Source organism: Tenrec ecaudatus, chromosome 9 (genome assembly GCF_050624435.1).
Source record: "Tenrec ecaudatus isolate mTenEca1 chromosome 9, mTenEca1.hap1, whole genome shotgun sequence".
Lineage (NCBI taxonomy): Eukaryota > Metazoa > Chordata > Mammalia > Afrosoricida > Tenrecidae > Tenrec > Tenrec ecaudatus.
This window is the reverse complement of record NC_134538.1, coordinates 65,046,474-65,058,613: the sequence shown is the minus strand read 5'-3', so window position 1 is coordinate 65,058,613 and position 12,140 is coordinate 65,046,474. Positions and strand designations below refer to the sequence as shown.

Here is a 12,140-nt window from a genome sequence, read left to right as displayed (position 1 = left end):
AAGCCCACTGCCATCTAGGCGATGCTGACTCACTGCAACTCTGTAGGACAGAGTAGAACCACAGTTTAGCATTTCCGTCATTTAGTTTAACCAGTTTTACCCTGAAATGCTGCTGCTCAATTTTTAAAAAGATCACCATTACCTAAAATCTTTTTTTGTGGCTGAGAAAATCTGTAAGCTTCTATAAGTTTGCACACTGCTTTTTCAGTGAAAGGGTTAAGTTACCCCACCGCACCTCCAAAAAAATACAAAAAAAAACTTTCCCTCCTGTCTGGCCCTGACTCAGGAACACAGTTCATTTTTGAAAGTGGGCTCAGAAGCAGCTCCTGTTCCGTTCCTGCACATTTGATAACGGCAGGGCCATTGAAAGCACTTCTACAAAGCCAGTGACTTATCCACTGACTATTATTTACACGGGAAATAATTCCTGTCCCGCTTAAAGCAATCAAAAGGGAATCAGGGACTTCGATCCTTTCTCAGGATAATATTCGAAATGCAGCAGCTGCTGACCATTCTGGGGGCAGCTTTCGTACCAACGGGCCTCCTCATGCAGGTAGCTCCCTCAGTGGATTAGTAACTGAGGATGCTGGTGGCATATTCTGTGCTCTGCAAGGATACCCGCCCCCTACAGCAAAAGAGAAACTGCACATCCCCCACCCCGCCACCTGTAGTAGTATTCCATTGTCTTTGGGGTTTCCCTTAAAAGGGAACAAGGGAACAAAAAATAAATGAAGGAAGGAAGGGAAAAAAGGAATCAAGGCCATCAAATCAGGCTTCTCCTCAAGATAACACTTGTATCAAATGAAAGAAATAGAAGTAAATGAAGTACATGCAAAACCCTGGAACTATACCTTAATTAAAAACATCTGCCTTTCTCTTTTCTTGGTATCAGAGAAATCTGTAATTCTTCCCATACAATTACAAGGAGGCAAGGGGAGGAGAGGGGACAAAAGCCTGCTAATATCAAGTTCGATCCTCAAAACAGCCCATACGCAATGGCTTTCAAAACAGAGCAAACAACATATTAACACTACACCGTAAGTGCAGGGGACAGAGCACACTGAATGGGATGGGGCAAGTTTCAGAAGACATCTTTCAAAAAGCTCGTGCCTCTGGCTGCCAGAGGGGAAGTGGGTGGAGGGGTGGATGCAGAGCAGGGTACAATAACGGCCTTATAGGACGCTGCAATGGTGGACACAGAACTGCTCCCATTTGTCAAAAACCACAGGACTAGAGTATTGCTTCACAATAATGCATCGGTGTTGGTTCATCAATTATAACAAATATACCACATAAATGTCAGTTGTTAATCAAAGGAGAAATGAACTGTGTGCGGGGGGCGAGACATGGGAATTCTCTCTGTATCTTCTGTGAGATTTTTCTGTAAACCTTAATGGCGCTTAAAAAACCGCGTATTAAACATGCACACACACACACATGCCTTATAAGAAACCGGTGGGCTGTCTGAGGAACTTGTAAGCTTGTGTTTTATCTAAGAAGGAAGCAGGTTAACAAGAAATGTGAATCTCCTAAGAGTAAAAGTTACCGTCAAGGAAAAGATCGAGGGCTCCGCAGTGCCGGTGTGTGAGTGCATTTGCACCTGCCCGTGTTGGAGGAAGGGAGCAAGGAAGCTCGCAGGCGACCGGCTCGGCATGTTCCATGTTCGCTGTGAAAGCGGTATACTTAGTGAGCCGATCTTAATGCACTCACAGGAGCCTGTGCTTCTGCGCCGCGGCTGCGTGCGTTGTGCAGCGTGTTTCTTCTCAGAATGCCCTTCCCTTTCAGTGGCTCCTGGTCCCACCCGCCAGGGCTGGGGAGGCCTCCAGCCATGAGCAAGCCTGCAGTGGCAGGAAGCCCTGGCTCAGGAGGCGATGCTAATAGGTGGGGAGGGAGCGGCCCCTTGGATTGCGTGTGATATAGGCGAGTGTGGCACAGGCTTCTGAACGCAGAGCAGGTGTGGTGCTCAATCTGACTCTGCCGCAGTTTCCAAAAACACACTAGTAACCGCATCTGGAAGCACAGATGCCGGTTTCTATGAAGCCATTAACCTCCCAACGGGAGAGAAATCTGAGGCCAGGTTGACCCCCAAACAGTCCCTGCTGGGCATGCGGAGTCCTCCTGGCTGCATAAATCAACGGGCACTTCCTGAGGCTTCCAGAGGGTCTGGAAGAGGGAGAAGGAAACAGAGGAATTCCCACGCCTACATCCCTCCCCCCTATTGTTCCAGGGCCTTGGAGGGGGAGTCAACCTTGGTTAAAAGGTTAATAATAATTCCTGTCCAGCTCACTATGACTCAATAACCATCAAAGTCGCTAACTCAAAATAGTGTTTTCGGGCTTACGGGATCAGTCATTGCGCTCTCTATTGAAGAGTTTATTGAATTTTACACTCAGCTTTAGTTGACTGAACAGGTCAAGCACCGTGGCTCAGCGTTTCCCTTATTCCCCGAGAGTCCTAAGGCGCTGCTGGTGGAGCAGCGCGACTCGGCGCAGGGGCAGCGAGCCCGCCCCGTCCACTCACATGCACCAGTTGCTCCTGGGTGTCAAACTCCCGGGTGCAGCCGTCCCAGTGGCAGTTCGTCTCGTAGATGACTTCAGGCTCCTGCTTGCTTTCGTCTTTGTCCCCTTCCTCCTTCACTAGGGTGGTTCCTTCTGGCTGTTCCTAAGAGGCAGCGGGGGTCAGGGTTAGAGGAGGAACAAGGAGAGAGAGAGAAAAAGATTAGAAAAAAGACACGAGGGGCGGGAAGATGAAGACACCAGGTAGCCAAGTGACAGGAGTGACCGCCAGATCAGAGTCCTCTGGCTCCCAGTGCAGGGGCGCTGTCGCACAGCGGGCACTGCCCGCTGTTCACCAGAAGGTGAGAGGTGCAAACCCACAAACTGAAGGAGAGAGGAAGCCGTCTGCTCCCATCAAGATGTCCAGCCTCGGGAAACCCTGCGGAGCAGTTCTCTGCCCGACGGGGTCACTTTGAGTCGACTCAAAGTCAGTGGGCTTGGGTATTGCCCGCGGATGCAGTGTATCAGCAAAAACAAAACCAGGCTCAGGCGAGGGGGACGGAGGGGCCCTCATGGCTGGCTGCCATCAGTCTCCCTCTGCCACTCATCGCCCGCCAAGACCCACGAAACCAAGGGAGGAAGAGGGCATGCCTGGAACCCTAGCCAGACAAAGGAAGCAGGAAGTCCTGAACCCAACAGCATCTAGCAGGAGAAACTGGGCAGATGCTGCACCTGAGGAGGGGCGTGGAGTGGACAAACTGCCCCAGCGTGGCATGGGCAACGCGTGACAAAGCCAGCATTGATCCCAGACGAGGAGTTCCGAAAGGGAACTTCACAGCATCCCCAAGAGCAGACGGAGAAAACAGCATAGCCAAACCCACAGCCAAACAGTGAGAGCAGAAGAGTACCGTAGCCCAGGGCGGAGGGAAGCTGGTGTCCAGAGCAGAGAGGATGTGAGAGGCAGGCTGATCCCTGACCAATGAGGCGAGTGCTGTTTGTGAAACAACAGATTCCCCACCTGCTTGGACGACAAAGTTTCCCCTCCCTCCCTGCACTCCAGGCGGGCCAGATCCCAACTGCTGAATACAGCCTATGAGGAGTGCCAAGTCAACCCTGCCCGGTATACCCTACCTTGCCCCCAGCCCAGACTGCTGACAGCTACTGTTTGAGTGCGCGCCTCATCCAGCCTTGCCCGCTTACCCAGAGGTGGTGGGGGGTGCCCTCCCTCCCTTGACTCAGTGACCTCCCCTAAAACAGCTCAGGACAACTGAGTGTATCAGCTTCCGATCTGGTCATTCACACCCAGGGAGGGCATTGCGGACATGCACTAGCAACCCACCCCCAGCTAAGAGGCCTATCTTTGCAACTCACTACTAGCCCCCACTCACCACTGAAATCACTCCACACACCTAACATCTATCATTTGACAGGTGCCATCACCTGCTCCCGTGCCACTGGCCTGATGAAAAAAGGAGCCCAACATCGAACCCACCCTCAGGTGCCCTGTTCGAACGAGTGACCAGAGACCTGTGCTCAGACGACCAGCAGCTTCCCTAACCACCCAGAGACAGGTGATGGGACAAACAGCCCTGCCACGTTTGCAACCAGTACCATGCACCTGCCCCATACGTACATTCAATCAACGAAATAACACATCAAGGCCTCAAAGACAACAGAATATCAAATCACCTGAAAAAGCAGGATAAGACGGGTCAGGTGACCAAAGCAAAAAGGGACAGATAACCTTCCTGAGAAAAATGCGATTACCAGAATTGCACAAGAGAAGACCTTAAAACATATACACAGTATCCTCCAAGAAATTAAGGGAAGTGAACAAAATTCTAGATGAACTCAAGAAATGAACAGCAGAACAAAATTACAGAACAAAAATTATAAGCTACACAAAATTAGCAACTATAAATCCCAAAGATTTACAGTCACGTATCAGAAATAATAATTCCATAGAAGGGAACAAAAGCAGAATTCATGCCATAGAAGAATTTGCTTGACAAAGCTCAAAAAAATAAGAAAGAAGAAAAAGAATGCCTAAGAGTTATATGGAACATTATAAAGAGGAATAGCTGCACTTGAATTCCAGAACAAGAGAAGACAAAAACTGCGGAGAGACGCCGTGAGACCTGGCTGCCAGAAAACACCCCTAACAGCAAGCTGGCCATCCAAGAAGCTGAACAAACTCTGCAGGACAGACCCCAAACGAAAATAATGAAGGTATAGGGTAACAGAAGTGTTCAAACTACAAACCATTTTAGGAACAGTTGACGAGAAATGAAATATCACCTACAAAGGAGGACCAGCAAGGCTAACTGGTGACTTGTTAGAAACCATGCAGGCAAGAAGGACATAGAATGACATACATAAAATCCTGAGAGATAAGAATTAACAATCAAGAATCACAGAGAGGGCAAAACGGTCTCTGAACTCTGACAACAAAATTACGTCATGGCCAGATAAAACAAGGAAATTAATACAAAACAGAACAACTAGACAAGAGGTATTGTAGGGACTCCCTTGAACAAAGAACCAATAACACACTGAGATAAAAAGACATGATACCAAACAAAAACCAAAAATCGCCCTGCTATCGAGTCAATGGCAACTCACAATGACGCTACAGGACAGGGTCTAACTGACCCTGTGAGTTCCTGAGACTGTCACTGTGGACAGGAGGACAAAGCCCTGTCTTTCTCCAGAACATGATAAAACCACCCAAAGTATGCAAAGAACTCTGAGAAGTAATACAAAGGCACATAAACATGGAACCCAGGGTGCCAGGTCTGTAATCAATAACAACTCCAAAACAAAACAGGGACTTGAATGGAATACTAACAGATTTTCATATGGAGGGCAAGTCAAAGCAGTATCAAAAAGTAACAGACTATTTTAAATTTAGGAATATAAAGGAAAATCCCAGCGTGATTACAAACACAATTAATAAACCCAATTACTAAAATTAAAAAGACACACTAAAAACAAAATGAATGAAATTATAGGAAAATCCATGCGTGAAAAGAACTCAGTACAAAGAAGTAAGCAGAACAAAGGAATCGCCAGCACAAGAAAACCGTAACGAAACGACAGCAGTAACTTCATCTAGCCGTAAGCGCACTCAGTGCACATGGATAAAATGCACCAGTCAGGAGACATGAAGTGGCAGGATGGATTCAAAAAAGAAAAAAGACCCATAAATAAGTTCATTGCCTAGAAAACAAAACCAAACCCCCAAACCTTAGATACAGACATTAACAGGTTAAAATTCAAAGGAGGGTAAAACAGTAACCATCAAAGAGTTGCTTTTGACTCATACCAACCTTGTAAGGCGGGGCAGAACTGATCCTTTGGGGTTCGAAGGCTAGAAATCTTTAGGGGGCAGAAAGTTACATGTTCCTCTGGAGAACAGTTGGCAACCCACCACCCCACAAGGCAACACTCAGCATGGGGCTCAAGCACAGGGCTCTGTGTTTAAGAGTCTCATGCCTTGTCAGCCATCTCAAAACCTTCACGACTGTTGAGCTGATTCTGACTCAGAATGACCCCAAAGGACAGGATAGAACCGTCCGGGTGGGACTCTGAGACTACAACTCTTTACGGGCATAGAAAACCTCACCTTTCTCCCATGGAGCAGGTGGTGGTTTCAAACCGCTCACCTTGCCATTCGCAGCCCAGTGCATAACCACTCTGCTACCAGGGCTCACAGACCGAGATGGCATAGAGGGTTTGCATTCAAGTATTAACCACACACTGGTGTTTTGGGTCTAAATAGCAATATCATAGAATAAACGGTCACCGTGAAGAAAATCCCATAAATCTTAACCAAGCAGCCATCTAAGTGAGGAATAAGCTAAGTCATCACAGAAGCACACCCCCCCCACCCCCGCCCCAAGCCGGTGTGATCCAAGGATTGTAAACAAGAAGATCCAAACCTCGAGGAGGGAATGGTACCCATGACTAAATCCTAAACACCAGTTTGCAGTAAACTAGGGATGACAGTGGTAGCCCCAAATCTATTTGCAGGGTCCTGACATGGACTGAGTGAGTCTCTAACGAACCCCCAAAGCACATAGAACTAGGAAGGTTAACAGCCCTAATGTCAGGCAGAGAACACTATAGAGCGGATTTAAACAGCTGTGCTTAAGCTGGAATGGAACCCCTTGTCATTTGATCACCCTCTGGACTGAATGTGAATTTATTATACATTTTTAATATTATCTGCTTTCCTTTAAATGGAAATCTTTCCTGGTTACACGGTCATGGTTGCTGGGTTCTTCTTTGTTGTTTGCCCTTGTTTTTGTTTGTCCTTTTAGGGAAACCTGGATGGACGGATTTGGGAAGGCAGTGGCTAGATTATCGATTGCCTGGGGGCAAAGAAGGGGAGGGCAGTGGCAATGGGGAGTCCACATCAATGGGAACAAGGAGGAGGAAAAGGTTCTAAAGTTGAGTGCAGTAATGATTATACAACCCCTTTTCACAGGACTGAACTATCTATTGAATTATATGATGTGTTAATTAGAGCACAATTAGAAAAATTAAATGGGGAAAAATGAAAATCCTATGGAGTAGTTTTACTCGGTAACACATGGGAGTCACCTGAGTAGGAATCCACTCAGTAGCAACTAACAACAGACTAGTCTAGAACATCTACTCTGAGTAGTCGCTTTATTCTCGTCAGTGTACTAATCTGTCTTCCTAGTCTGTAACCCAGGACACTGCTTTACCAGCACTTTTAATTCTTCTCTCTCAGTTTTGGAAGATATCAGGGACTCCCTGCAGATTTTATAGTGATAGGCCTTCAGGTTCAACTTTAAGGATATGCTGGTTAAGGCCTGAGAATGACAGAATCACAGCTCAGGGGCCTTTTCTTTTCCAGTTGTCTAAGCAACTTCACAGTAGTCAAAATGCAAAGCATTTCCAGAAATCTGGAAGATAATTCAATGTAAGGACTGAGGTCTTCTGCTGGGTGAGATGACAAAACTGCAGACATGCATTTAGGTGAAGCCAGCAAGATTGTTGACAAGTGAGCCCCGGAAAGAAGGAAGGGCTGACTTCCAAACCTGTGACATCTAAGCATACCAACCTCAGAGGTCAGGCTAAAAAGGGAATTCGCATTGAATCTGCCTGGAGATAGCATAGAGCTCCTTCCTGGGTCAGCCACAGCCCTAGTAGATGGTCTGGAAGAGGCCCAATCTATCAAGGTTTACGCCGAGCATAAGAGAGACCACAAGCAAACTCAAGGGAATTTCTTACTGAAATTTTCATTTCATATTTTGGATATGGAACTTGAATAGAATGAAACCTTACAGTTTGGTGTCACACCTTGATCCCTCCTGACTCTACAAGTATGGTTGCCTAAACCTCTAAGAAGTCAAGAACATATAACTCACATTGACCGGTTGCCACGGGAGTCACTTGGTGATCCCCGCTCTAGAGCTGTCTGCCAAGGATTTTCGATGGCTAAATTTTTTGGCATATAATTCCAGAACTGTCCTCTCAGGGGCCTCTTTGTAGACTCAGATCTCCAACCCTCTGGTGAACAACTAAGCTGTACAATCCAGTGACACCAAAACATCACAGAGCCTCTCAAATTTGTGTTTGCTTCTGAGCCAGAGTAACAAAGTGGAATGAGATTCCCTTACTGGCCTTTGGTCAAAAGCCAAGGTTACGTCCCACGATACAGCGAAGGAAATGCAGCAAGGACAGGCAGCAGGTGAGGGGAGGGACAGGTGCTACTTCACGACCTACCTGCTGGCTCCGGGCTCCCGGGCTGGGGAGGTCTTCGTCAGGTTTGATCTTGGACCTCTTGTTGTGCATGGGGTCCCCAGTGCTGCTCACGGCTGACTCACTTGTGGGCTTGTGCTGCTGGTCACGGTCCCAGGGCCAGAGAGAGAAGTTAGGTTGTGATCAATGAGTGGTGCCATCGTTAAAACACATAGCCCGGGACAAGCAGCCTTTATTTGGTAGAGAGTGGCAACTCTGATAAGGCTCCAAGGCCATAGCAGTAGAGATCAGAAAATGTGTCTGAGGCTAGAAAAGGCATTTCATGAGGGAGTTTCTCACTTAGAATGCACGACTGTCAGCTCCCCATGGCTCTTCAACGTGAGAAGAATAGAGCGGGGCCCTAGGCTTTCTCAAGCTCCAATAGCGTCTTTCAAAGGAACAAAGTTGCGAGAGGGGTATTCAACATGCACCGTCTGTCAAGGTCTTTAATTAAGATCACCCAGGGTCTTCCCTCAGTGGCAATCAGAAGGGAGGGCGCAGCCCCAGGCTAATCCTACTCAAGTGGAGGGGGTCTGTGAGCACCTGAGAGCAAGCTGAAGGTTTCACCGTCATTACGCTGCAGGACAGGAGCTCAGAAGGGAATGCTCCCAAATCATAGAGACTGCTGTTAAATAAGAATCCCCAAATGTGAACCTTCTGCTTCTCAACCAAACATCTACCCAGGTGCACACATTACTGAAGATGATGTTTCTGTCCTGCTAGCCCGTCATCAAAAAACGCTGGTCTTTTTTATTCACATCAAGTCAAAAATGGCTGTTTGGGCATCCTTCAGGTGGTTCACATCACGCCCCTGTTCAAGGTTCTTTTGATTTTGGGAACAAAACGGATGTCTGCCGGGGTAAGACCAGGGCAGGCGGGGTAAGGTTTCTCACTGACATTTCCATGGGACAACCCAGGCCGTCCTTGAAGAACGAGCAGGTGCATTGAGATGGGTCAAACCACAATAAACCCTTAGCACCATACACTTTTTTTTTGCTTCCCAGTTATCAATTTCCTTGAAACATCTTCATAAAAGACCCCCGGCTTGTCCCATGTCCTTCAAGACAATTAGTCAAGGTCACCCCTCTGCAATCTCCAGGAACCATGCACCATAGCCTTCTGGGCTGCCCTTTCTGCCTTGATGGTAACTGCCTCAGCAGATCCACTCAGGCCACTGCTCTGATCAGACCTTTCTGGAAGGCAGTGTAACAAGACTGAGACAGCATCTTGCTAAGAGAACTGGCTGGCAGCTTTCTGTGATGACACAGAGGGGTTTCAACATGTTTCATTTGGAACAAACACATACATAGCAGCTAGAACCCTGGTAGCGATATGTTTTGCCTTACACCCCAAAATTTACCCTGACTGGGGATTACAGTTAGCACCTGGTCAGATTACAGAACCACCTGCCAGCCGTAATGAAAACACGCTGTCTCATGAGGAGCACGCAGGTGGTCCCCGGCCCACCAATGAGATGTTCTTCACTGAGTCTTTTAGGAATGCGCAGGTCAGCTGGAACAGGTGCACAGAGCTCGTTTTGAGCTGGATGCCTTTAGTGTACAAAAGGGGCGGGTTTAAAAGCTGCACACACAGCGAGTGAAGGTGATTACGATGATGAGTGTGAATCAGGGTTGCTTTTATTGTTCCAAAGTGAGGGCGAATTGACAGAATGTGAAAGGCCAAGTAGGAGTTGCCCATAATTCGGATGCTCGCAGTGGGGTGCGCCTGCATGCAAAATGTTTCCCAACACTAATGAATATGGCCGTGGGCCCAGTCTGGACGCTGTGTGAGTCCACAGCTAGGAATATGTGTATGTGGTGGCTGGGATCTCCCCAGGACTATGTTCCTCCGGCCTGGAAAGTCATCTAATGCTGCTTTGAAGCAGCGTTCAGCGGAACAAGAGGCGGACAGATAAAAAGACCTGGCGTCTTTGGAGGCACCGTTCACACCTTAACCAAGGCTAGCAACTGCCTGCCCGCAGACAGCTGCCCACTCCAGGAAAGAAGACACACCGCTGTTTGTTTCAGCCACTATTCGTTGGGGACATCGAAGCATCTCTCACCTGTGAAGCCTCTGAAGGGCCCGAGCTGACCTGGACTGGGTTCAGAACGGTAGGGATGCCTGGAATGGGTCTCTGTGTTGGGAAAGTCGGGGCAGGGTGGAGGAGCGGAGGGCTATGTCCAAAGGCCGAGCCCAAGGTTTGCTGTCGACTGAGGATTTGGTGATGCATGTGGAGAGACACAGGTGCAGACGGGTAGGTGAAGCTCAAGGCAGGGCTGCGAGGGGAGAGATAGACAAACAAGCGAGAACACCATCACTCCTGCTACCTGCAAGAGACTGCCTCAAGTACAAAAGTGTTTGCACCTTGGCACCGGTAGCATTGCCATCCTGAAGCTCGTCAGGTCTAGCAATGCAAATTAGGAGCTCACAGTCGTTAGTGTGAAACACCTGGAGTTCTTTGAAAAGAAAGACTACCGTCAGGATGTGATACACACTTGTGTGCATACAGACATAGACCCGGAGTAAAGGAAAACAAAAAACACCGCTGCAAAACTGGGGGGGGGGGGAGGGAGGGGTATCAGTTCAATAACACTATTTATTGCAATAACAAACTTTATATAAAAAGGAGACTGGGGACCTCGTGCTGTATAGGACTTTTATTGGCTCTGTCGCTGGGCAGGGGCCTGTGCATGGAGCAATCCCTTTAATCTTGGCTCACACCTCGAGCGCTCATATGTCTCCAGATCTTATTACAAGAGGAAAGAAAATCAATTGGTTAAATGTGTTTTGAACACCATGCTTGTCATATCACTCATTTGTTTGTAAAGATGGAAAGCTCGGTTCATCCAGAATGCCACTGAAAGAATTTCCATCAGTGCCGTCTGGTTACCGAAGCTGATGGATTAACCTCCCCCGCTGAAATCGGTGATCAATGTGCTTTGATGGAAGAAGATTCCAATGGGAACACACAGCTCCCGCTTCCAGTTAAAGAGCATTAAATGTCTATTAGAGTCCATCATGCATGCTAATGTCTGTCACCACTTCATTATGCCACCGGATGGCCCAGGCTTCAGTCAGTTCTGAGGGGGGCGGGGGCGGTCCCTATGACCTACGACTGCTCGACTCACAGGCAGCAGTCATCGCCCTGGTGCCAACAGATTGAGGATTCGGGTCTTCTTATGAGAACAGAGGCTTAAAAATGCGTTAAAAAAAACCCACTCAACCGCATTGTGGCAATGTCTTTTAAATAACGAGTGGGGAACAATGCATACATTTTACGAGAGGAATTCAAACCATTCCTAGAAAAAATGAGGGTGGGGAGATAATGAACTTTTTGAAGCCCCATCGTATATGTACCCATGCAGGTACATACGCACTTGCCACCACACACAGGTCCTGCGATGTCATGCCCACAAAAGAATTCGTTTCTTGTAATGTCAAAGGTAGAAGTCATGCAAATTTCCAATCTGGTGCGTTAATGACTATTGCAGTTAAGCACATTAACTGAGAGCATTATAATTACAATAACAAAATCCAAGCCATTTCAACAATTTTAAGTAATAATTCGAAAGATGTGCCCCGTTCCTTAATGTGCCTCCACATTTTGCCTATTGGACTCTAATCCATAAAAGGCGGCTTCACTGGGATTACATTACAATTATTCCAACAGAGAACCTTGCATTACAATAGCTATGCCCATTTACGATGGAATATCATTAAGAAGACCCTAGGAGGATTTCGCCAGGCTTCGAGGACCTCTTCCTTCATTTTGCATTGTATTTCTTTCAGAAAGGAAAGCAGAAACCTGGTGAACACAGTCATTGTTCACAGTAAGTTAGGGAGAGATCAGTGGGAATATTCCGCTTCTGCGGT

At 47.5% G+C, this 12,140-nt stretch overlaps 1 protein-coding gene across 2 annotated transcripts in view; it reads right to left on the bottom strand.

Moving 5' to 3' along the window:
- Positions 1 to 12,140, bottom strand: part of GLI3 (GLI family zinc finger 3) — a 335,268-nt gene that overhangs the window by 62,599 nt on the left and 260,529 nt on the right. Inside the window, exons 8-10 of one of the 2 annotated variants that reach the window (XM_075558170.1) lie at positions 10,330 to 10,543; positions 8,253 to 8,369; positions 2,521 to 2,661 (exon numbers count right to left, since the gene is read on the bottom strand). In XM_075558170.1, the coding sequence (XP_075414285.1) occupies positions 2,521 to 2,661; positions 8,253 to 8,369; positions 10,330 to 10,543 (472 nt within the window). The remainder of the gene's footprint in view (positions 1 to 2,520; positions 2,662 to 8,252; positions 8,370 to 10,329; positions 10,544 to 12,140) is intronic. The other variant, XM_075558171.1, reaches the window with a different exon arrangement.